A 26779-nucleotide genomic window follows, 5' to 3' on the forward strand; every position below is an offset into this window, starting at 1 on the left:
TAATGCGCTATAGAAATAAACCTAGAGCAGTTCAACCTACTGGCATCAAATTGCAAGCATTATCACAAACCTGGAATATACATCTTTTATTATTATTATTGTTGTTGCTCTTATATTATTTCTCCCTGATTGGAGGAATCCACTCCGTGACGGGTACTGGTACCAAGTACACAGGGTGGTTGTAATGTCTGGTGTTACTGTTGGTCGAGGAAATCTCTGACTATCCTAGAGGTGTTCAGGATTGCAACTTTCTGGAGTTCCTTGTAGGTGTTCACTCGAATGATAAGGCACCCGGAGACAATCCCAAAGTTTCTCACTGAAGGAGTCACATATCTGAAGCCTAAAGATGAAGATACAAGAAACCCGGCAAAATACAGGCCAATCACATGCCTCCCAATGATTCTGACCAGCTGCATAAATAAGAAGATATCAGACCACTTAGAGTCAGAACATAATGGCCGAACAGGAGAAGGGATGCAAGCAGAGGAGCAAAGGATGCAAGGAGCAATTAACCATAGATGCCACAGTTATGGAGCAAGCCTTCAAGAAGCACTGCAACCTACACACGGCCTACATTGATTACCGCAAGGCCTTCGACTCCTTACCTCATAGCTGGCTAATAGAGACCCTGAAGATCTACAAGGTCAATCCGATAGTGACAAACTTCCTAGGAGCATCAATGGTGAAATGGAGTACCACCATTAAGGTCGAGAACATCACAACCAGGCCAATCCCCATTAGAAGAGGAATTTTTCAGGGAGATGCTCTGAGCCCACTATGGTTCTGTCTAGCACTCAACCTGCTATTCACCATGCTCAACGGCAGAAAGTATGAATATAACCTCAAAGAAGGAAGAAAGAACCTGTACACCCTCACCCACCTGATGTACATGGATGACATCAAACTCTACATGGCAACTGAGAAGGAACTTCAGCAACTACTCCGGATCACTGAAGAATTCAGCAAGGACATCAGGATAGAATTTGGTGTAGAAAAATGCAAGACCCACACACACTGCACCAGGGAAAATTAGTTGGCCGAAACTACCAGCTGCTGACTGGTAAAGAGATCGAAGCTATGACAGAAGGGGAGACCTACAAATACCTAGGGATGATGCAGGCTGAGCAGTTGGAACACAAGGAAATCAAGAAGTGCCTGACCGAAAAATATCATCAGAGACTCAGAAGCCTGCTGAAAGCAAAATTGAATGGAGGGAACACAGTTAAAGCCATAAACACCTATATGCTCCAGTAATAACATACACATTCGGCGTCATAGATTGGACTAACACCGAGCTAGAAGACATCATGTGAAAGACAAGGACAATGACGACCAAGCGTCGCCAATAGCACCCAAAGTCAGCAGTGGAGAGAATAACAATACCTCGGAAAGAGGGAAGAAGGGGCCTGATAGATTTGACAGAACAACAGAAAACAGTGATAGTTAACCTGAAGGATTACTTCGAGAACAACGCAGCATCACTCCACCAGGCCACAAGGAAGATAGATAAGTGGTATAACCCACTCTAAGCGAGGAAACTCCTCCCGCCCAAATGGTACAAGAAAGGAAGATAGAAAGATGGGCAAAGAAGACACTCCATGGCAGACAATACAATGACCTCCATCAAGATCACATCGATGACATTGCTTCCAATGCATGGCTCACAAGCGGGATGCTCTTCCCCGAGGCTGAAGGATTCATGCTGGCCATCCAAGACCAAGTAATCAACACCAGAAACTATAGAAAATACATCGCAAAGGAGCCCGGAAAGTCAGATGACACATGTTAACAATGCCACCTGGAATCAGAAACAATCCAACGCATCACCGCGGGGATGCAAGGTGATCACCCAGACTGAGTACACTCATAGACACGACCAGGTAGCCAGGATAATACATCAGAAGCTAGTGAGGAAATACCAGTTGATCAAAGAAAGTGTACTATACTACAAGTATGAACCCCAGGCAGTACTAGAGACCCGAACCCACAAGCTATACTGGGACCGCGCCATAATAATGGATAAGACCATCCCGCACAACAGACCAGACATAACCCTTGTAGACAAGATGGAAAAGGCTACCTACCTGATTGACATAGCGGGGCCGAACACTAGCAATGTCCAGAAAACCCATGAGGAAAACATTAGGAAGTACATGAACCTGAGACATGAGATCAAGGAGATATGGCATATGCAGGAAGTATCAACCATCCCAATCATCGTGTCAACAACTGGTATGGTACCAAAGACTCTACATAGCAGCCTAGCAGCAGTAGGTCTCCCAGAGAACATCTACAAGAAACTCCAGAAAGTCGCAATCCTGAACACCTGTAGGATAGTCAGAGATTTCCTCGACCGACAGTAACACCAGACATTACAACCACCCTGTGTACTTGGAAGCAGTACCCATCACGGAGTGGAATCCCCCAATCAGGGAGAAATAATATAAGAGCAACATCAACAATAATAATAATAACAACCAAGAAGCAACTCCAGCAACTACTCCAGATTACCGAAGAATTCATCAAGGACATCAGGATGGAATTTGGTCTAGACAAATGTAAGACCCACACACACTGCACCAGGGAAAATTAGTTGGCCGAAACTACCAGCTGCTGACTGGTAAAGAGATCGAAGCTATGACAGAAGGAGAGACCTACAAATATCTAGGGATGATGCAGGCTCAGCAGTTAGGGCACAAGGAAATCAAGAAGTGCCTGACCGAAAAATATCATCAGAGACTCAAAGCCTGCTGAAAGCAAAATTGAATGGAGGGAACACAGTTAAAGCCATAAACACCTATGCAGCTCCAGTACTAATATACACCTTTGGAGTCATAGATTGGACTAACACCGAGCTAGAAGATATCATGCGAAAGACAAGGCCAATGATGACCAAGAGCCGCCAACATCACCTGAAGTCAGCAGTGGAGAGACTAACAATAGCTCGGAAAGAGGGAGGAGGGAGGAAGGGGCCTGATAGACCTAATAGAGCAACAGAAAACAGCGATAGTTAACCTTATTATTATTATCAGCCATATGGTGTAAGGAAGCCTGAGGCTTATGCTGCACCAGACAAAAAAAAATTTCTGAATTACCCTGTGTGAGAGAGAGAGAGTAGAAGGGAATCACCAAGAAAGAGAAGAATGAGGATATCCAGCTCAGGACTCTGAGTGTGCCAAGCCCATACTCACCAGATGTGAGCCCCTGGGGTTAAAGTCCTCCAAGATTCAAACAGTGCAGATCCTCCATGGTCTTCTATTAAAGCATCCTGTGATAGCTATTTCCTAAACTGGGGAAAACATTTGCTTGAAAATATCAATACAGTCGGTCCTCGTATAACACGTGTTTACATTACACGAATTTGATCATACACGATTTATAAATAGGGGAATGTTATCTTATATATCACGAACCGAATTCGCTTATGCACGATTCGCCTTTGTGTTTACAAGAAATGGCAGTCGAACGCGGAATCACCCCCAACCGAACGCAACACGATAGGAATGAAGAAGATTCTGAAAATGTATTTATGTGTTTTATATCAGTGAAGGGGAAACACATTTCACCATAATAACGTAAAAATCAACACAATTCCAGCTGTCGGTATAATCGCAAATGCAATTAGATCGAGTTTACTACCAGTTTATAACAGATTCCACTAGCAGAAACGAAACTGAAAATTGTTTTTACTGTTTTATGGTAGTAACCCCCAGAAATGTGCTTTAGTAAAATGTGGGGTGTTAATAGTGTATCTCGGCCTTTACGGTGTTGTTTATTCAGTTGCTACACTCGCGCAGATTTGTTTATGTGTATTAAGTGTGCCTCCTCGTTTTGTAATTGCGCTTTATTCCCTAAAAATTAGTAAAATACTTAAAAGGTGTGAAAAGGAAGCGTTTTGGCAAAGACACTGCAGATTCAGAGAGAGAAAAAAAAAAGCAATATCGATAAACAGAGGCAGACTGGGTCAAAAATTCTTACCCGGGAAAATTTATAGTGGCCTCATACTACGGTTTATGGCCAAAATCACACCAGCCTCTGGCCCACCCGGATTTCCCGGGTAAGGTTTATGGCCAAAATCACACCAGCCTCTGGCCCACCCGGATTTCCCGGGTAAGGTTTATGGCCAGTCCGCCTCTATTGATAGAGGAAAAAAATATGAAATTGTGGAACGCTTTGAGCGAAATGAAAGACCATGTGATATTGCACGTGCTACAGACCTAAATGAGGCAACGCCGAGAATTACAAAGAATGCGGAGAAAATAAAAACAACTTTCATAGCGGGAACAACTCAAAGTGTAATTAAAATCCATTAGATTAAGACACAAGAATTGGAAGAGATGGAACGGCTGTCATCTGTTTGGATAGAAAATCAAACAAAAAACAAGTTTGCTTACGATAGAAGCAAAAGCATTAGCAATATTTTATTACGTAATAGTCGTAATAAAATACGTAAGCATTTTATTATGACTTACGTATTATAATTTATACTTACGTATTTTATAATATGTAAGTATTTTATTATGACTATTTTATTTAATGTAATAAATTTTTTACGAATAAAATACGTATTTTATTCGTAAAAAATACTTTTTTAGTATTAAAAAATACTAAAAATACTTTATTATAATATAATAAAAAATATATATTTTTTATTATTTATTATATTATAATAAAAATATTATATTTTTTATTACATATTTTAATTGTTATAAAATACGTAAGTATTTTATAACAATTAAAATTACCCAATTATTTATTGTGTTTGGTAATGTTTTGGTTCCAAATGTGTGTTCAATCTTGGGTGGTCGGCACCTAACCCCACTTTTCCCATAGGGCCTGTTGTTTATATTGCACGATTTTGCATTGCACAAGGGTTTTTAGGAACACAACTATCGTGCTATACGAGGACAGACTATAGAGCGACTCCATGTTGCTCACACACAAAATTATCCTTGTTTTAACAAAAGTATATGCTGATGGATCAAAGTCTGAAAGTGGATTTGGGGCTGCAGCCGTCTTTCCCTATAATACTTTCTCTGTTTCCCTGCCCACTGAATGCAGCAGTTATACAGCAGAATTATGTGCCATCAAGCTTGCCTTAGAAAATATTCTCAATCTGTCCATCCAAAAAAGTGTAATATATACAGATATATAAAGTGTAATATATATATGAAAAAGCGGATTTTGCAGAAAAACGATCATCCATCATATCATCGACAGATTACTACGTTCCATATATTGACAACAGATTCTGTATAAGACAGGTATGTAAGGAACAGTTGACACTTCTATGGCAGCTCAATTGCAGAACAAGTTCCTTCAAATAAAATCTGAACCACAGTTATGGGCTTCAAGTTTCCATGTAAACAGAAAGGAAGAAGTCCTCCTATCCGGAGTGCGAATCGGTCACAGTCACCTCACCTATCTTTATCTACTCACAGGAGACCGATCCACTGAAATGTACGCACTGCAACTCTCTTCTCACAATCAAACACATTCTCGTTGATTGTACACTATACACTGATGCCCAAAAAGCCTCATTCAGTATTCTACGAAATCTTCAAGAACCTTTATCACTTCGTGATATTATAGGCAATGATGCAAATCTTCCAGAATTTTTCTGCTTCCTAAAAGGGATACAACTATATGATCACCTCTGACATGATTCTATAATCACCATGTCTGATCTCCATACCATTGATAGGCACAATATAGCCCTCGCACCAGAAATAACAATATCAATACCAATACCTCTCCTTATTACCTCTGGGTCTATGGGGAGGGTTCCAGCGATGACTTTGTAGGGTGTGTGTGTGTGTGTGTGTGCTCGCCGTGCTGCAGGTTCAAGTGGAGGTGAGGAGCATGATTCTGTGTATGGAGTCATGTATTCTTAGGTTAGTAGCTGTGCTGGCCTTTTTTATACCATGCACCTGCTGCGTTGGGTACGATTTGTAGGAATGCTGCTTTGTAATGATGTAATATATCATCATTGTTCTCTGCTTCAGTCCCCAGTCTAGCCGAGAAAGCCTGTTTAGTGTAGTGCAGTTCCTTATTTTCCTTCTAAGATAGTTTAGGTGAGGTTTGAATGATAAGTGGGTATCCAAAATGACTCCCAAATATTTGAGCTCTGTACTAAGCCTTATTGTTGTGGTGCCAATTTTAATTTGGGGTGGTCTACAGGTGTTCAGTGCTCCCTTTAAGAGTATGGAATTTGTCTTTGTCAGTGAAATTAGTAGTAAATGGAGTCTGGCTCAGTCTTGGAGGATTTGCAGGGCATGGTTTGCCTGTATTTCTGATTGTGCTCTTGAGTTTGCTTCAGTTGTTAGGATGAGGTCGTCCGCAAAAGCCTGCGAGTGGACCCCTTCCAGGTCTTTGTGTATAGGAACTGGTCCATCGGGAGGTTCCACATTGTGGGTCCCCTGTGGGCAGCCTCTGTGGATTTTTCTTCTTTGTAGGGAGTGCTTACCTTTATTGTTCTGTCAGTGAGGTAGCTTTTGATCACCTCGAATAGTTTCCTGGGCACCCCTGCCTCCCGGAACCAGCCCAGGACGCTTGGCCACCACAAAGTGTCAAACTTCTGGAAAAATCAATGGAGATGGCTAGTAAGTATTTTTTTTCTCCGTTTCCTGCACTTGGGCAATTAGACTTTTGGGAGCATCAACAGTGGATCGACCTGGTTTGAATCCATACTGGGTTGGTAAGGGTAGGTTTGCCTTGTTGGTAATGGTGATTTATTCTTGTTAGCAATAATTGTTCAAAGAGTTTGCTGAGAATGGTGAGGAGAGTGATTGGCCTATAGGAGGATGGCTGTTCTGGTGGTTTGTTTGGATTTTTAATTATTAATTTAACATTAGCCATTTTCCAATCCTGTGGGCATGCTCCTTCTGTTATGCATAGGTTAAAGAGTTGGAGCAGTAATTCTGGTTCTATTTCAGTAACTTTTTTGATGATTTCCAGCTCCAGGAGGTCTGGGTCGGCATTTTTTCTCTGTTATGCACGAGGTAGCCAGGATGAGCTCTTTAGTGAATTGCAGTTCTTCATTCTCTGTTAGGTAGTTGTCATTGTTTATGAAAGTCTGGATTTGCTCCTCTGTTTGTGGATATACATGAGGATGGAAGGTGACATCTAGGATATTGTTTATCAATGCTTCCCATGAGCAAGTTTCATCTCCTTGGGGCGTGGCTGTGGTTGTAAGCACTTCACCTCTGGGGAGTTTGTTCGTGACCACCTTGTACATGACTTCCCAATGGTCGGTGTTTCCTGTGTTTGCCACTAGTCTCTCCCAGGATTACCTTTTCTTTTTTCTTATGAGGGCGGTGGAGACATTTCGTGCCTCTCTGTATAGATTTCTGAGCGTGTCCACCTCCTCAGACAATGATCGTCTTGCCCTTTGGAAGTTTGTCCTTTTGTTCTGCACTTCATTGCAAAGTTGTAATTCATGGTTCCACCATGGTACAGCCCCTGGTTTGGGCCGTTTCTTTTTGATCACAGTGGATCTACATGAGGATGGAATTATAACCATCATCATGTAGATCCATGGGAATTATAACTGAGGCTGCAAGTGTTTGCAGCCTCGGTTATAATTCCCGTGATGGTCCTTTGCAGGTCATCAGGGTTTTTGGCAGTGGTGAGTTCTTGCATTTCTCTGTTCTTGCCTGCTGTCAGGGTTTTCTGGAATAGATCCCAGTCTGCGGTTTGCACTGCATAGCGATGGGACATTCTTTCTGCTGGTGGTTGCCAGTGTAAATTTCTGTTGAGTTTATAGGTTAGGACCCTATGGTCAGATGTGGTTCAGGCATCCTGGACCTTCCAGTCGGAGATGTTTCTTGCTTCGGGTGGGGAGAGAGAGATCGATTGTAGCCTCCCATTGGGGTTACAGAATGTTGGCAGCTGATTTGGTCTATTTAGGATGGCAATGGATGAGCTCGCAATGAATTCCTGCAATCTCTGCCTATTCCTAGTACCTTGCCTGTTGGGGGTATGGCTTTTGACAAAACTACATCATTCTTTCCCGTCGTAGTAAGTTGGTGATATGTAGATATCTGGTGGCTGTGGTGATGTCTTCACCAGGTGATGTCTTCACCTGGTCTGCAGGATAATGAGATTATGTAGAGGGCATCTAGTGTGGTGATAACTTGGGCACAGGCCACACAGGCTGTGCACAGGTGGAAGATTTTGGTGGCATTGATGTCGGGATTTCTTACAAGGATTGCAGCCCACAGAGTGGTATCGGCTTGTATTAATTTGTAATTGAGGCGATACCCTCTGAGAAGTTTGGAGTGGGTATACTGTTCCTGTAGGATGATTATGTCAGCATTAATTTCATTGGCCTTGAGTCTAACCTGGTCAGGTACAGCTCTTGCCCTTTGTGCATTTAGTTGGATGAATTTGACTATTGTGGTATTATATTGTTTAAGATGTATTGCCATAATTAATTCTAGATTGGTTTAAACTCTTGTTTTTAATGTAGATAGGGTATTTGTTATCCCTAACTGATTATGCAACATCCAGTTTTTGGCTCTTGCAGTTGGCACATTTTGGTTCCTCATCTTTCTTTGGGCGACCCTTGTAGTCATGGCCTTTATCGGCACAGTGGCCACAAGGTGGGGTGGTTTGGCTGCAAGTGTGGCTACAGGACCCTATGGTCCTGCAGCCACACTTGCCAAACTTGCAGTGTCTGTAGCATTTAGGGACCACTATGTGTTTGTGGAATCTATGGCTGTTCCAGTTGATGAAAATCCACTTTTGTTTTGCTAAGACTTACCATGCTGTAGGGCTGAGTTTGACTGGTCAGTTCCTGGAGCTGCCGGTCTTAGGTTTAATCGCAAATCTAGGCATAATTAAGTCTATAATGTCATTTCCCTGTAGGGACCTCTGAAGGTTTCTGGCTTATATTTTGGTGGCTAGGTCTTCTGGTGTTATATTCGCATCTAGGCCATAAATTTTTATGGAGGACCCTTTCCTTTTCGGTTCCTCTTCTTTTAACCCTATGTTTGTTATTTTGGTTTATCTGGGTAGTTTCCTCTTTAGTTTCAGTCTCTATAACTATTCCTGGATTTCTAGTTTTTCTTATTGTTTTTATTTGTGTTGACCTGGTCTGCAGGATAGTGAGATTATGTAGAGGGCATCTAGTGTGGTGATAACTTGGGCACAGGCCACACAGGCTGTGCACAGGTGGAAGATTTTGGTGGCATTGATGTCGGGATTTCTTACAAGGATTGCAGCCCACAGAGTGGTATCGGCTTGTATTAATTTGTAATTGAGGCGATACCCTCTGAGAAGTTTGGAGTGGGTATACTGTTCCTGTAGGATGATTATGTCAGCATTAATTTCATTGGCCTTGAGTCTAACCTGGTCAGGTACAGCTCTTGCCCTTTGTGCATTTAGTTGGATGAATTTGACTATTGTGGTATTATATTGTTTAAGATGTATTGCCATAATTAATTCTAGATTGGTTTAAACTCTTGTTTTTAATGTAGATAGGGTATTTGTTATCCCTAACTGATTATGCAACATCCAGTTTTTGGCTCTTGCAGTTGGCACATTTTGGTTCCTCATCTTTCTTTGGGCGACCCTTGTAGTCATGGCCTTTATCGGCACAGTGGCCACAAGGTGGGGTGGTTTGGCTGCAAGTGTGGCTACAGGACCCTATGGTCCTGCAGCCACACTTGCCAAACTTGCAGTGTCTGTAGCATTTAGGGACCACTATGTGTTTGTGGAATCTATGGCTGTTCCAGTTGATGAAAATCCACTTTTGTTTTGCTAAGACTTACCATGCTGTAGGGCTGAGTTTGACTGGTCAGTTCCTGGAGCTGCCGGTCTTAGGTTTAATCGCAAATCTAGGCATAATTAAGTCTATAATGTCATTTCCCTGTAGGGACCTCTGAAGGTTTCTGGCTTATATTTTGGTGGCTAGGTCTTCTGGTGTTATATTCGCATCTAGGCCATAAATTTTTATGGAGGACCCTTTCCTTTTCGGTTCCTCTTCTTTTAACCCTATGTTTGTTATTTTGGTTTATCTGGGTAGTTTCCTCTTTAGTTTCAGTCTCTATAACTATTCCTGGATTTCTAGTTTTTCTTATTGTTTTTATTTGTGTTGATTTCAGATTGTTAGCTAAATCTTGTATGAATTGTGTTTTTATACTTTTGCTGGAGGTAGTGTCATCTGTAGTAAGAGGTCTCAAGACGACAATGTTGGGAGTAGGTAGCAGGGTTTTCCTTATGGCCAGTTGGATTTTGGTTTGCGTGTTTTCAATCATATTTGATGGTTTCCTCAGTGTATCTGCATATGTGAGCACACACTTGCATTTTATTTGCTCCACACTCCATATATGCTTGGAGTTTAGCCATTGCTCTCTCGCTGTCGAGGTAAATTTATGTCAGAAGTGCTTCCAGTTTGTTGAATATTGTTACAATCTGGGACTTAAGTCCAGTGGATACTCTGTTCGCGTGGTCTTTAAAAATGGTTTCCAGTGCTGTTTTGAGATAAAACATTTTTTCCTGGTAAGGTGGAGTCCAGAGGTTGTTCCTGCGGCTTTTCCTTACTGGGGTCCTTTTGAGTTGCTGTGTTATCTTGCAGTTCTGTTGCCTCATTCTGGGAACGAGTTTCCCTTTCTGACTTAGGTACCATCTGCTTGCAATTTTCCACTTTGTTTGTGGGGCTCCTGTTTCATTTTCCTCTCCTTCCTCTAGTTGTTCGACGATTACGCAGTCATCATTCTGACTCTGGGTTGAGAGAGATCCTTATTTTTTCCTGATTTCTCCTCCATTTCCATATGATCTTTAAGATATGATTTAATAGACCACGAGAACAGTTAGGATAAATTCAAGTCTTGCATGGTGGTTGTTGAAACAAAGGAAAAAGTGAAAACTGGGCTCACCCAACTTATTTATCAGATTGCAGACAGTTCCACTGTTGTTACAAGAGAACTAGCTCTTGACGTTAAGAAATTTTAAAAAAATTCATAAAACGGGCTATGACAACATGGTCACCATGAATGAATAAAAATCCAGCTTGCCAAGTAGTGTTTTAGCAGTTGTTATACTGAATCACTAGTTCTTTGTTTTATGATCACTGTGGTATTTTTTTTGTAAGGATTAGCATGATTTTTTACAAAACTATAGTATGATGGACCCTTAGTAATGACAATTTTGCTTAATTTTTGTATATCTAGAAGTTGTTGCTTTTTATAAAATTTCAGATGTTATTATACAAAAAGCGGATAAAGGTGACACGATTGTCATCATAGACAAAAATACTTACACTCAGAAAATGGAACAATTTTAGCCGACCAAAACACATATAAAATTGATAACGATCATAATATTACCAAACTTAAAAATAAACTAGATTTAATCTTAAGAAAACTCAGACAAAATAAAGAAATCAATTTATACCCACCACAACAGCATCCTTCCTCACATGTTTGGCATCACCAAACTACACAAACCTGGCCACCCATTAAGACCAATTATCTTTTTCAGTAAGTCAGCTTTTGCAAATCTATCCACCTAAGTAGTTAAAATTATATCCCCTCTTACCAGATTCTCAGAATTCAAAATCAGCAACACCAATCAGACCTTTCAGAAAATAAGCAGTATTACAATTTCTGATGGAGATATCCTAGCCTCATTTGACGTAATATCTCTATATACTAACGTGCATATCCCATACACTTTACAGGCTTTACGGAAATTCTTAACAACAGATAACACTTTGACTAAACGTACCTCTCTTTCTATTAATAACATCCTTGAACTCACTTCACTTTTACTAGACACCTGATATTTCAGATTCAATAATAAAATTTTCCAACAAATATTCAGTTTACCCATGGGTTTAGGTATCTCCCCCCCCCTGTCATAAATTTACCTAACCACAATAGAGAACCAAATCCTACAACCCTTCCCCCCATAAATAAAATTATACACCCGTTACGCTGTTGACATACTCATAATTGGCAATAGGTCCACTATAGACAATCTCTTTTTAAAATTTAATTCAATACATGATAGGTTAAAACTCACTCTTGAAATTGAAACCAACAACCAAATTAATTTTCTCAACCTCACTGTTTACAAAACAGGTACCAAACTAGGCACAAAGATTTTCAGAAAAAATACACATACAGGCAAATACCTACATTTTGCTTCGCACCACCCCCTCTGCACAAAAAAAAGCGGTTTTATACAACCAAATACATAATGCCCTCAAATATAGCACCTCACAAAATGACTTAACCATTGAACTTCAATACCTCACAGAAGAATTTACAGCTAGGAACTACCCAACCCAACTCATTCAATACACTATTTCCACTGCCAAAAGTAAAATTAATAATCCACCAAAACCCACCACCAACGCAAATATATGCATCATCCTCCCATACCATAATGAACTTGCTGGACAATTCCACCTCATGTTTACAGGTACTGATATCTCCCTTATTTTTTCAGCTTATAATTAACTCGGATCCTTATTCAACACTTACAAAGATACACACAAATACCCAACCAACGATTTGAACAATATAATTTACTTGATTAAATGTCAGCCAAACTGTGATGCCTATTATATTGGTAGTACTACTACCAAGTTTGGTTCTACCAAAATCTCCAACACTTGCGCATACTACCACTATAATAGTCTTAGATCGGGACAAGCTAGTACAGAACTCACAATTTATGCCCAAACCCACAATCACACTCTTATAATTGACTCCGCTATCACCATTATAAGACTTAAAACCAGCCACAAAATTCTTCAATATGAAGACCTCATTATCGAATGGTTTTGACACAATACTAATCTCAACATCCTAAACACAAAACTTCCCTTTCACCTTTCCTCGGCTTGGAATCTCTCACATCTGAGATTCTCACGTGTCCCAAAGAGCATCACGAGAGTATAGAAAATTCCTTAAAATACATCACGCGTTACTTCTCATTTAACACCGCCAACTGAAGACATTATAACTTAATGAAAGTCTGTCGTCACGACTATGGCAGTATTAATTCTTTTATGTTCCAGATTAACTATTTTCTACTTTATGACAACCAGGGACGGAGTAGTGCACTTCTGCTTCCTTGCGCTTATTTTAAAATTCCGTTAAATTAAATCTCATCCCACCTTAATGCATTAACTTAACCATTCCACCTTATATTTAGCCATCAGTCTTTTCATAAAACTATTGCAGATTATATTCAAGGTGAGTACTGTACTTTAAGAAATTGCTAATGTTATTTGGCCTTTTTAAAATTATGAAATGTATGAGGACTTCCTCATAATTTGTCATAGTTATTTTTGATCACTTGATATTTTGAAGTGCAGTTATAAAGCAGTAATTTCAGTGTGCTAAATATGATTACCAAAGTAATATTCACATTAATTTTTAATCATATGCAATTATTATTTTTTTTTTTTTTAAGTTGACCAACCATGAAGTGATGAATGAATTATTTAGTAATATAACTTGGAGTGGTAGCAATCTGGAAGTTGATGATGCTATTATTGTCAGCCATTGGACTTCCCAGTACACAAATTTATATGTCAATCTTGTCATTTTTATCATTATGAATGTAAGTTATCTTTTTTATTATTTTGTTAATTTTTATAGTTATTAAATTTGCTTATTATTATCATACGAGGTGTGTGTGTGGGGATAAATTTCCCAGACAGGTGCAATAAAAAGAACACAAAGTGAAGGAGCTCAAAAATACTTTTATTTTTATTCAAAGTAATAATCACCACATGATTGAATGCATTACCTTGTATGACACTAAAGGTAGTTTATTGTCAAGTTTTAAACTAAAATGAGGTCTCCAGATCTGTACGCAGTACTCAAGGTGTGGCCTGACCATTGCCTTATACAAATGGATAATCACCTCCTTGTACCTGCTACCAAATTCCTATATATATCATTGACAAATATATATGACTTCTCTGGCAGCCTGTCTGCACTACTCAGAGAATTTTATATCTGACTGATTACCCCAGGTCTTTTTTATTCTCCACCCCCTTGAGTGTAGTACCACACAGTTGATATGTTTCTTTTGGGTTACACATATGCTACCCATATGCAGTTGTTTCTGTAGCCGAGTGGTCAGGAGAGGGAGTGCAGTACACATGCTCTTTGAGTAGACCGGGGTTCAAGCCCCTGACTGCTGAATACGGTCGATCTGCCAACCCGCACTGGACCAGCATGGCAGATTATGGTCCATTTCCCTCAGCATGAATTGTTGAGGAGGCTTCCATCCTGCAGTTGGTTGATAATGGCTGCATTTCACCTTTTTTTACCTATATGCAGTACTTTGCATTTGTCAATGTTAAACTTCAGTTGCCGCTTCTCAGCCCATCTGACTAACTTTTCTAGATCCTGTTGCAGTACCATACTGTCTTTACTGTCATTAACAACCCTGTCAACCTTTGTATCATCTGAAAACTTGGACATTAAGCCTGATATACCTTCATCGATATCATTGATAAATACACAAAACAACAATGGGCTCAGCACTGAACCCTGGAGGACTCTCCAATAACATTAGTCCACATAGAGCAGTGTCCATTTATTACCACTCTCTGCCATCTTCCACTCAACCATTCCTTTACCATTTCAGCAACTTGCCCTTAATGCCATACCACTCCAACTTGTACTGCAGTCTTCCATGTGCAACAGTATCAAAAGCTTTCCTGAAATCCAAGTATTAGCATTAGCAAGGGCACATGATACAAGAAAGCAAGCTTATATAGCATCAGCCAAAAAAAGCACACACCCCCTCTCATTTCACCCATCCACTCGCTCCAAATGTTTGTCTAGTTCTGCCTTGAATCTGTTTAAGCCATCAACTTCTACAACGACAGATGGAAGTTTGTTCCAGCAATCAACCATCCGCTGGCTAAAGGCAAACTTCTGCACATCTGTCCTACAACTGTCTTTCCTCAATTTGAATTTATGCCCTCTCAGGTGATTATTCTGAGCAAGAGGAAGAATCCCATCAGCATTGAGCATGCTCAAACCATTCAAGGCGCTTTATACACCTCAATCAAATAACTTATCAGGTTCCTAGTCTCCAGATACTCTAATTTGCAAAATTTAAGCCTTTCTTCGTAAAAGCAACCCTTTGTTCCATTCACTAATTTTGTTGCCCTTCTCTGTACTTGTTCCAACAGCTCTACATCCTTCTTAAAATGAGGCCTCCAGACCTGTATACAGTACTCAAGGTGTGGCCTGATCATTGTTTCATACAATGGGGATAATCACCTCCTTATCCCTGCTAGAAAAATTCCTGTATATCATTAACAAGACACCATGTGCTACTCTTGCAGACCATCTGCACTGCTCAGAAAACTTCATATCTGCCTGCAAAATTACCCCCAGGCCCTTTTCACTCTCTACCACTGTGAGCGTAATACCACACAGTTGATATGTTACTCTGGGGTTACTGCTTCCTATATGCTGTACTTTACATTTGTCAATGTTAAACTTCAGTCGCCACCTCTCAACTCATCTGTTCAACTTTTCTAGATCCTGTTGCAGCAGCGTACTGTCATTAACAACCCTGCTGACCTTCATATCATCTGTTAAGCCTGATACACCATCATCAATATCATTAATGAATACAGAAAACAATAGTGGACCCAACACTGAATCCTGGGGGACCCCACTAATAACATTAGTCCACGAAGAGCAGTGTCCATTGAATACCTACCATTCTCTGTCTTCTCCCACTCAACCATCCATTTATCCATAGCAGCAATTGGCCTCCATTGCCACACTGCTCCAATTTGTGCAGCAGTCTTCCATGTGCAGCAGTATCAAAAGCCTTTCTAAGATCCAAATATATGATATTAAAATTATTCTGTGCATTGAATTCCTTTGTGTCTACATTATAGTATCCAATAAAATTGGTCAGACAAGACTTCCCCTTAACAATCGCATGCTGTGTCTGAGCTATAACTGAAGTCTTGTCTAGATGATCCTGCAATGCTTCTTTAACCAGTGCCTCGATTAATTTCCCCTGGAACGGAAGTTAGACTAAGAGGTCTGTAATTACCTGTGTCTCCCTTTGATCTTCCTTTGTGTATTGGGATCACATTTGCACATCTCCAGTCCATGGGTACCTCCCCTGAGTCCAAGGAAGCTCTCATAATTAGGGATAAGGGTTTGCTTCCTTCCTTTGCTGCCTCCTTTAATATAACTGGATAGATTGTATCCACCCAAGGAGCTTTTCTTATGTTTATCTTCAATAATTTCTCCTCCACTTTGCTCTCAGTTATTACAAAACCATCTAGCTCACTGCAAGAGTTTTATTGACATCTGGCATTCCTCTCCATGAATAACTCCTTATGTGTGAATCTAGATACAAAATACTCATTTAGTTTGTTAGCTGCTTGAGCAGGATCATCAACAGTTGTACCATCGATATCCAGTGGACCAATCTGATTCATCCCCTTCTTTCTAGAGTTTACATAAGTAAAGAACTCTTTACTGTTTTTCTTTGCATCCTTGACCAAAGATTTCTTGTAATCTGCCTTTGCCTGCCTAACCTCCGTTGTGCTTGGTTACAGACTATCTTATATCTATCATAGGCTTCCGTGTCACCTGTTAATTTTTATGTTTTCCATGCATTTTTCTTCTATACCACATGTCTAATTAGTTCATCTGACATCCATATAGGCCTAAATCTTGAACAGTATTTCTTAGTTGGTATGAAAAGCCTAGTGGCTTCCAAGATTATTTCTTTGAATGCTTCCCATTTTGAATTTGCTCTTGGCAACATCATCAGTTGGCCCCACCATATAGAATTTATATATTGTCTCAGACCATTGTAGTGACCTTTACGAAAACAAAAACCCTTCCCTTTACCCCTGATGGTAGTTACCTCTTTGAGTAAATCCCACTTTAGCACACTGTGATCACTGCCACCTAGTGATTCCTTTATCTGCAGATTCTTAATGCATAAAGAATCACTATTGATAATCATATCAAGAGTATTACTCCCTCTAGTTGCCTCCGGAATATACTGCTGTAGAATAGAATCATCCAATAGATCCACAAAAGTTGCTAGTGTGTGAGTGACCAACCCACAAATTCCAGTCAATATACGGGAAATTAAAATCCCCCATTATAAGACTCTGATTTACTGGTCCACTCTATTTCCCTGTGTACAATTTTTTTGTATTATACTCATCAGAGTCATTAGGCCTATAATACTCATAATATTATAAGTATTATAGGCCTAACTCCTGCTCTCAGTTTTGAATTACCAGTGCTTATGTCACACCAAACAGACTCAACGTTGCATTGTCTACCAACATCAATTGGATGCACTTCCTTAAATTTTATGTGTTTTTTCAGTAACAGCATAACCGCTCTTCCTCTTCTATCCTGTCTATCCGTCTTCTACACATTTACTCCCCAAATTCCAATTCTGCACTGCTTATATCTGTGTGACACCATGTCTCTGATATCCCAATAATATCTGCCATTGATGTCTTGACTAGCACTTCAAGCTCATTAAATTTATTAACTATACTCCTAGCATCGGTGTACATGCAAGTATGCATGCACCTGTTTCTACTCTTAGTTACCCTAACACGGCCCATGTATTTACTTCTTCCACCATGACCCCCAGCAGTCCTGGAAATCCCCATTGCCTTGCTTTCCAGACTGCTGCTCAGTTGCATTTCAATAGAAGCAGTGTAAGTGTAAGTTGCATGTATACTTGCATTTACACCAATGCTAGGAGTATCGTAAATAAATTTGATGAATTTGAGGTGCTGGTCAAGACATCAAAGGCAGATACTGTTGGGATATCAGAAACATGATGTCACACAGATATAAGCAGTGCAGAATTGGAATTTGAGGAGTAAAATGTGTAGAAGAAGGATAGACGGGATAGAAGAGGAAGAGGGGTTATGTTGTTAGTGAAGAAACACATAAAATCTAAGGAAGTGCATCCAGTTGGCATGGATGGACAGTTGTTGTTGTCGTTATTTGGTTTTTAGGAGCATTAGCAACTAAGGCCATATTGCTTTGGGGATATGCGGTGGTCATTCCCTAACCTTTCCGCATCCTCCGTATTTGGTGTTCATGGGCTCGAACCCTGGTCTAATCAAGAAGCGTGTGCTGTGCACTGCTGCTCCCGTCCACCTGGCTACAGAGGCGTCTGGATGGACAGTGGAGTATTGAATAAGTTTGGTGTGACCTAAGCACTGGGAAAGCAAAATTGAGAGTAGGAGGGTGTTACAGGCCTAATGACTCTGATGAGTCTGGACAGATGTGCGGAAATTTGCCTTTAGCCAGCGGGTAGTTGGTTGGTGGAACAGACTTCCATTCCTTGTTGTGGAAGTTGATAGCCTAAATAAATTTAAGGCTCAGCTGGACAGGTATTTCGAACAAATGGAGGGGTTAAGTGGAAGTGTGTTTTTTTTTTTTTTTCTTTTTTTGGTCTGATGCTGCATAAGCTTGCTTTCTTGCATCATATGCCTCTACTAATTCTAATGAGTACAATGAACAACTGTACAGAGAAATAGTGGGCCAGTAAGTCAGATTGCCTTATAATGGAGGAGTTTAAATTTCCAGATATAAACTGGAACTTTTGGGTTGGTCACCAGCAAGACTTTTGTGGATGATTGTTTTCTGCAGCAGCATGTCAAGAGCATATTTTAACTGTATACCATGTAAAAGATAAGGAAAATTATGGAATTAAATGTTTATTGCTGAAAACAGCGTTTCTCAAACTGTGCACTGCGAAATATTTAAAATTTTTGAGGGAGACAGCGATACTCGAAATCTGTTGGACACTGTGCGAACTACTAGCATGAGGTAGTTCACAGTTTCAACATTACTTATTAAGTTGTTTGGATCTAACTGCTTAATAACAGGAACTGTTAGGTATTTCTTTTTTGCCTAGGTGCACTGTGAACCGAGAAAGTTTGGGAACCTCTGGCATAAAATACACAATGAAGAAACTATTTGTTACATAAATATTTGAACAGTGTCAGCTTTCTTTTTTTCATCAATCAATTTCCGATAGCCGACAACAATCTTCTCTAGGCCCTGGCAAAATAATTATCACAGAGGAACCTCAAACCTTTTGTTTGAGGTACACTGTGATACGAAAGATTTCATCAAATTCTTTTACCATTATCTCCTTCGCAGTAACATTTTCATCTGGCTCATTTAAAAATTAGAAATTTTAAATTTTTTTTAAAAAAATTAGAATTTTTAAATGCAAATCTGCAAGTAACTTTATTAGCGGAGTCAAACAAGTAACATGTCTTCTTCTGATGGTTGATGGAACACGCTGAGGCGGGCAGCGGGCAAACACTTCTTTATTGCCCATCCGAAGCACGGTAAGTTTAGCGCATGATTCAAATCTTTTTCAACTTTATCACTTAAAAAAAAATGAAAGATCGCTTTAACTGGGAATTTGCATCGTGTAAAGCGAAAAGTGGTATAATTTTTTCAAATAGCGGTAACTGAAAAACATGTTAATCAAACTCTAGTTATGCAAGGTCTGGCTATATAGGAATTTTGCTAGCAGGGATAAGGAGGTGATTATACCCTTGTATAAGGCAGTGGTCAGGCGACACCTTGAGTACTGCATACAGGGGTGCCTCCATAGCCAGGTGGGCAGGAGCAGCAGTGCGTAGCACACGCTTCTTGATTAGACCGGGGTTCAAGCCCATGGGGTTCATGACCACCGCATATTCCCGGAGCTGTTGTTGTTATTTGGTTATTAGGAGCATTAGCAACTAAGGCCATATTGCTTCGGGGATATGTGGTGGTCATTCCCTGACCTTTCCGCACCTCCGTATTTGGTTGTCACGGGCTCGAACTCCAGTCTAATCAAGAAGTGTGTGCTACGCACTGCTGCTCCTGCCCACCTGGCTACAGAGGCGCCCGAGATGTAGAGCTGCTGGAACGAGTACAGAGAAGGGCAACAAGATTAGTGAGTGGAACAACAGGTTGCTGTTATCAAGAAAGGCTTATGTTCTGCAGATTGCAGATTCTGGAGATGAGGCACTTGTGTGGTGATCTGATTGAGGTGTATAAAGCCTTGAATGGTTTGAGCAAGCTCAACACTGATGGGTTTCTTCCTCATGCTCAGATTCCACACCTCAGGAGGTGTAAATTCAAATCGAGGAAAGGCAGTTGTAGAAAGCTGTGTGGAAGTTTGCCTTTAACTAGCAGGCTGTTGATTGCTGGAACAAGCTTCCATCTGTTGTTGTGAAAGTTGGCAGCTTAAATAAATTCAAGGCTGAACTAGACAAACGTTTGGAGTGAATGGATGGGTGAAATGGGAATTTTTTTTTTTGCCTAATGTTATATAAGCTTGCTTTCTTGCATCATATGCCTCCACTAATGCTAAATTGAAAACAAAAGGAACCAATGCACAAACAGACTGCACAGCAACATCTGTTCACTGACTAAATTATAATGGCAGTCATCCATCCAGTCATGGGCAAGAGCTATCTAATCCTTTGGATATAGCTAATGCTTTGGGCATTACTTTTGCTGAAATCTCAGCAGCATCAGCTTATACTACCTGTTTTCAGAGAATTAAAAACACATCAAAACAGCATTCTTTTAACTTTAAAACTGCCCATCTTCTCCCATATAACAAACCTCTGCAATATTCTGAACTCTTGCTTGCTATTAGAACAGCCCATAATGGTGCTCCTGCCAGAGCGAGTGCATTGCGCTGGCTTGACCCAGTTCAACACAGTGCTTTGAGAATTGCACTTGGTGCATTCAGAACATCGCCAGCACACAGTCTCTACATTGATGCTCATGAGCCCCCTGTTAAGTTTACATAGGAGAGCACTGTTACTGAAGGGACAGAATGTTAAGATACAAAGTTGTGCATCGCATCCCATTCAGTCATGCCTTCAATCCACCATTAGAAAACCATTACAGAAATAAACCTAGCATAGTGAAGCCAACTGGTCTTCGCCTTCTTGAACTGATGCAGGTTTGGAATGTTTCCATCCATTCTGTACAACAGATAGAAACTTGCTTTCAACCACCATGGGATCCTCCTCCTATATAGTTCTGTGACACTCAATTCTGCCAATGGGGAAAGAGTGTTTTATCAGCATCCACTATCAAACAGCTTCATGCAGTTCACACTCAGTGATATACTGATTTTTCCCCAATTTATACAGATGGGTCTAAATCTAACTCAAATGGTGGAGCAGCCGCAGTGTTTCCGAATACCATTATTTCAGCGTCCCTCCAATCTGAATTCAGTATATTCTCAGCAGAATTATATGTAATTAAACTAGCTTTAGAAAATCTCTGTTCTGACTGTTCTTTAAAAACTGTTATTTATGCTGATTCCCTCAGCTCAGTCAAGGCATTGTGTTATTCCTTAGATAAAGTTCATCCTGTTATAAACGAAATTAGAAGATTATTACTGCAGATTGCTGAACGTCATCAACAGGTCACTTTCTGTTGAATTCCAGCACATTCTGGTATTTTGGGCAATGAACTGGCCGACCAAGCTGCGAAAAATCCATCCACCCTTGATTTAACCAATATTCGTGTTCCAGTATCAGACTATACATTGATCATTAATGATGCATGCCTATCAGAATGGACAGCTCTCTGGCACTCTCAGACTAATAATAAACTCTTTCAGTTCAAATAAGATCCGAAAATTTGGCGCTCCAGTGTCCGTACATCAAGACGAGAAGAAGTAGTCCTTTCAAGGGCAAGAATAGGTCACACCCATCTGATCCATTTACATTTGCTCACTGGAGATGATCTACCACAGCGTCCACATTGTTCTATAACTCTGACTGTGAAACATTCTCATTGATTGCCCCTACTATAAACAAGACAGAACTTCAACCTTGCTGTCACTGGTCAATCTTCGTAAACCAATAACTCTTGAAAATCTCATTGGTCATAAGGCAAATATTTCTGAATTTTTTAACTTCCTCAGGCAAACCAGGCTTTTTAATCAGTTCTGATTTCACAATTTTTTCTGACTTTATGGAAATATATAATCTCTTTATATAATAAATGAATAGGCATATTATAGCTGTAGCAGCTTATGTGCTGATAAACCTCCATAAAAACAAAACAATAAGTAGCTCTAATACTAAAAGTCATTTTCAATAGTTATTTTATTGAAGGATGAATCTTATGAAGTTGTTGTCAGTTTATCAGTGAACCTTAATATTCAGTACATATAAAGTCAGTTATTCTGAAAAAATATCAGAAATTGCAATAATTCTGTATGATAAATTATGGTATTTATTTTGTGAGGCATTATACACATGTCCTGAAATTACTCTTGAATTATATTTCTTTTTGCATTTATTTGTAGGCAAATATGTTCAACATTATTAATTTTATACTACATCTCTCCTCCTTCTCTTTTTTAGTTTGTTATGACAACAGTATGTGCCACACTTCCAGTACCTGCAGGAGTCTTCATTCCCATATTCAGAATAGGTAACTATATTCCCTGTATAAGCTATCTCCATACTTGGAAAATCTTAGTACAGACAGTCGATTTAGATATTTAGGTTAATGGCATTGTTTTCTCTACTCACCTGGACATTCTTTCCTGAATTAAGAGAAATATCCAGTGCCATTGGATTATATTATTTTATTAGTTTAATAATTAAGATCCAACAAAGATGAATTATGTGACCTAATTATGTGTTATCAACCTGCAGTTATTTGCTTACAAGAAACTCTCTTGACATCCCCAGGTGCATCTTGTAATTAAAAATTATACTTATGTTACACTGAAATCATAATAAATAGTTGGGAATAAGATCCATTATTATCATGTGGAAAGTAAGAAATCTTTCCGGTTAAAAGAGAACTTTAGATGAAATGATACATTTTTCATTTTGCTGTATTACATTCCTTCTTACTGTAAGCCAAAAACTGTGTATAACATGACATTTTTTGCTGTACAACCAGTCCCCAGTGCCAAGTGATAGTGTCCAAGTGAATTTTCCTGAGCGATATATATATATATATATATATATATATATATATATATTTTTTTTTTTTTTTATGTAAACCCCAAACACGAGAGGTATTAAAACCTATAGTACTGTGCTTGGGTTGAAGGTTGAGAAGGCAAAAGAAGATATTTGTTGACATTGGACTTGAACTTCTGTAGACTGTAATTTTCAGGAAATCCGTATGAAGGAAGGTTGTTCCAGAAAACGGCAGTTGAATGAATAAACGAGGAAGATGAAAAGTTGGTTCTGTGAGTTTGAAGTTGGACAGTAAATGGATGTTGGCTGGTGGCGGCACGTATTCTGACTGTTTTGAAAGAGAGAGCAGTAATTATAGAAGCCAATTCAGAAGAACAGCGCCCATGGATCTGTAGAAGAGGCATGCAGCAGAAACAGTACATCTATGAGACACCGAGTGGAGAGAGAGACTGTTAGAGATGAATCATTAATTAACATAACTGCCCTCTTCTGAATGGAATCAAGCAGCCTGAGAGAGGTTTTGGGGACACCACCCCAGATGTGGGAACAATATTCCATGGTAGGGCGGATTTGCAATTTATACAGAGTGAGCAGCTGTTTGGAAGAAAAGTAACGCCGAGAGCGAAATAGAAAACCAAGTTTTTTAGATGCAGAAGAAACAATATTTGTAATGTGCTTGTTCCAAGAGAGATTAGAAATCAGGGTAATACCCAAAAGAGATATATCATTTTGCCTAGAAATCGGAGTGTCACTAAAGATAAGCATAGCAGCAGAAGAATCCTTTTTTGCGAGATATAAGAAAAGACTGAGTTTTGGAAGGGTTGAAATCAACTAAGTTGTCCTTGCCCCGCTGGAGAATTACCTGAAGATCGGCATGTAAGGAATCGGTAGCAGATTTTCAAGAAATTGAAGCTGATTGAGCAGGACAAGGTTTTTCAAAATGGATAGTGGAATGCAATATGCTATCGTCGGCAAAACTATGGATAGGATTTCCAGTCAATGGAAGAAGGTCATTAATATACAAGAGGAAAAGAGTGGGGGAAAGAACTGAACCTTGGGGGACACTGGCATTAGTGAAGAAGTTAGAAGAGAGAGAGAGCCATGTACCATCACCCTCAGTGAGCGATCACAGAGAAAACTGGATAACCAATTACTAAAAACAGTTGGCAAACCGTAAGATGCAAGCTTGTTTAGAAGACCTTTATGCCAAACACGATTGAAAGCCTTTGAGATGTCAACAGCAACTATTTGTGTTTCCCCGAACCTTTCCATTGAATTAGTCCATAAATGGGTAACATAAGCAAAAATATCACCAGTGGATCGACACTGACGGAATCCATACTGGTGATCGTTGATCAGACAGAAGGTTTCTAGGTAGTTTAAGAGTTGGCGGTTAATTGATTTCTCCATTACTTTAGAAAGAGTAGAAGTAATTGCAATGGGACGATAATTGTATGGGAGGGATTTGTCACTCTTTTTAGGAACTGGCTGGATGTGAGCAAATTTCCAAGCAGAAGGAAAAACACCTTTGGAATAGGAAAGTGAAAAAAGGCGGCAAAGAATAGGAGTAAGTTCAGGAGCACAGGTTTTGAGAACAAGTGGAGAAATACCATCGGGACCTGGAGCTTTCTTAGCATCAAGATTCGTCAAAATCCTTCTGACATCCTTTTGACGGAAGACCACAGGAGGCATTGAATGGAGCGTGTTGGGAATGGTGGGAGGTGTTTTACCAAGATCATTAATACATAAGTTGGAAGAAAAATGGGATGCTAGCAGGTCAGCTAGCATCCTTGACTGAAGTGGAAACAGAACCATCTGGTTTGGACAGAGATGGGAGCAGAGATGGGCAAAAGTTGCGGCCAATAGCTTTGGCAAGAGACCAGAATGCTTGGCTATCATTAGGGTAAGAAGCAAGTTTTCTACTCTTAGCCTGTTCAAACTCTAGTTTGGACTGATTAATAACTGCTTTACAATTGTTGCGAGCTTTGGTGTAGGCAGAAAATGAAACTGGAGAATTAGAAACAAGCCAATTACGATATGCAACATTCTTCTCTTGAACAGCCTTAGCACATTTATTGGAAAACCAAGGTTTAGTTAAAGGATGAGATTTTAAAGTGGAATGTGGGATAAAGGATTCCATTCCTGCAAGAATAATTTCACTGACACGATCTGATCAAACGTTGACATCAGAAGTTTTGAAACAGTAATCGGACCAAGGAAAAGAAGAAAAGAAGTCTCGCAGGTCATCCTATTTTGCATTCTTGTAATGCCAAACAACACGAGGTTGGGAATAGCCATGAGATAAAGGTTCCATTGGAGAAGAGACAATCATCAAGTTTTCATCTGAAGTGCCTAAAGGACCTCTCACTTCAACCGTGTACTTAGAAGGGTTGTTTGTGAGAAAAAGATCAAGCGCATTGGCTGTATCTTTAGGATTGTCCAGTATTCTTGTAGGTAAATGAACAATCTGTGCAAGGTCATTAGTAATTGCAAAAGTCTCAGCATCTCGACCAGCTGGGTCGGTGTGACTAGAAAATGGAAGCCAGCTAGAGTTGTGAACATTAAAATCACCAAGGAAAATTACCTCACTGTTAGGAAAGGTGGACTGGAGAAAGTCAAGTTGCAAAGAGAGGAAGTCAAAGAGCTCCAAGTGATTAGTGGAATTGGGAGAAAGGTAGAGACAACAGATGAATTTGACACAACGAGTTAGAGAGATTTTAAGCCAGAGAAGATCAATGAGAGGAGATTCCAAATTGCCAAGTCTCTGACAGGGAATATCAGAACGGACATGTGCACAAGTACCACATTTGAGGTGAAAGGAATCATACAGCGGATAATTTCGGCATCTGAGATGAGCAGTAATTGAATCAACCGATAACTGAGATTCTGTCAGGAAAAAGTACATGGGGTTTGACAGACTGCAAGTGGAAATGGACATCGTTGAGATTAGAATTGAGACCACGTATATTTGTGAAATGAATTAGGAAGTGCTTGGGAGGTTTAGATCTTTTTGCAAATAAGTTTGCTCTATTAGTTTGACAATTCATGGTGTATTCAATAGTAAGAAAAAGTGGGTGGGACATGCTGTATGAAGTAATGAAATTTTTGGATATGGCATACATAGGGTAAGAATATACCCAGATCCTTGACATAACGTGGCCTCGACAGTACTCCCTGCATGCACACTACTCGGACTCCCTCCAGTCACTATCTGGCAGAGTAGAGGTAACAAGATTATGCACTAGCTGATCCGGAAGCCTCCTAGAGAGTTACTAATAGGTTCAGTCCGGTGTACTAACTAGCGGCCGTTCTGCGAACACCATTTTAGAGCTGTACCCTCGAAATGTAAGGAATATTGGATCTCGCCACGATGTTCTTCGTAACCTCAAAAGTCATCAATCATACTGCATGATGGAAGAGATAGGGAATGGTTGACCGGAACTTAGCTCTAGAGACTAAACATGGGTTCCACCACTTCAAGCTTCCAATAAGCAAAGTGGTGGTATTGCACCGGTTGATGAGAGTCATCTACCACCTAGTACTGCCTGGTAACATAGAGGGGGCGGCGTTCCTCCATGTGGCGTGGGCGCCACACCTCATGGAGGAACTTGACTTAAGTGTTACCCGAATATCAGTTCTATCAGCGTTTTAGACTCCCAGGTAGCAAGTGCAGCTTGTCTGGCAAATCTGAGAGAATGTCTGTGACAACCTCAAGGACCTTGAGGTTGTGTATAGTGTGATATAGTGTGATTTTCCAAGTGATTACATTCTGTTTTATTTCTAGTTCCTTTTGTATCCGCAGTTCTT

General features: G+C 39.9%; 1 protein-coding gene across 4 annotated transcripts in view; it reads left to right on the forward strand.

Annotated features, from left to right (window-relative positions):
- LOC150089733 (chloride channel protein 2-like) overlaps window positions 1-26779 on the forward strand; it is a 564677-nt gene that overhangs the window by 340042 nt on the left and 197856 nt on the right. For all 4 annotated transcript variants that reach the window (XM_090368771.1, XM_090368772.1, XM_090368774.1 and 1 more), the window contains 2 exons: window positions 13429-13578; window positions 22400-22469. In XM_090368771.1, coding sequence (XP_090224897.1) covers window positions 13429-13578; window positions 22400-22469 — 220 coding nt within the window. The remainder of the gene's footprint in view (window positions 1-13428; window positions 13579-22399; window positions 22470-26779) is intronic.

The sequence above is a fragment of the Mastigoproctus giganteus genome, chromosome 2, assembly GCF_048544385.1.
Source record: "Mastigoproctus giganteus isolate SK-2022 chromosome 2, ASM4854438v1, whole genome shotgun sequence".
In the NCBI taxonomy this organism is placed as follows: Eukaryota; Metazoa; Arthropoda; class Arachnida; order Uropygi; family Thelyphonidae; genus Mastigoproctus; species Mastigoproctus giganteus.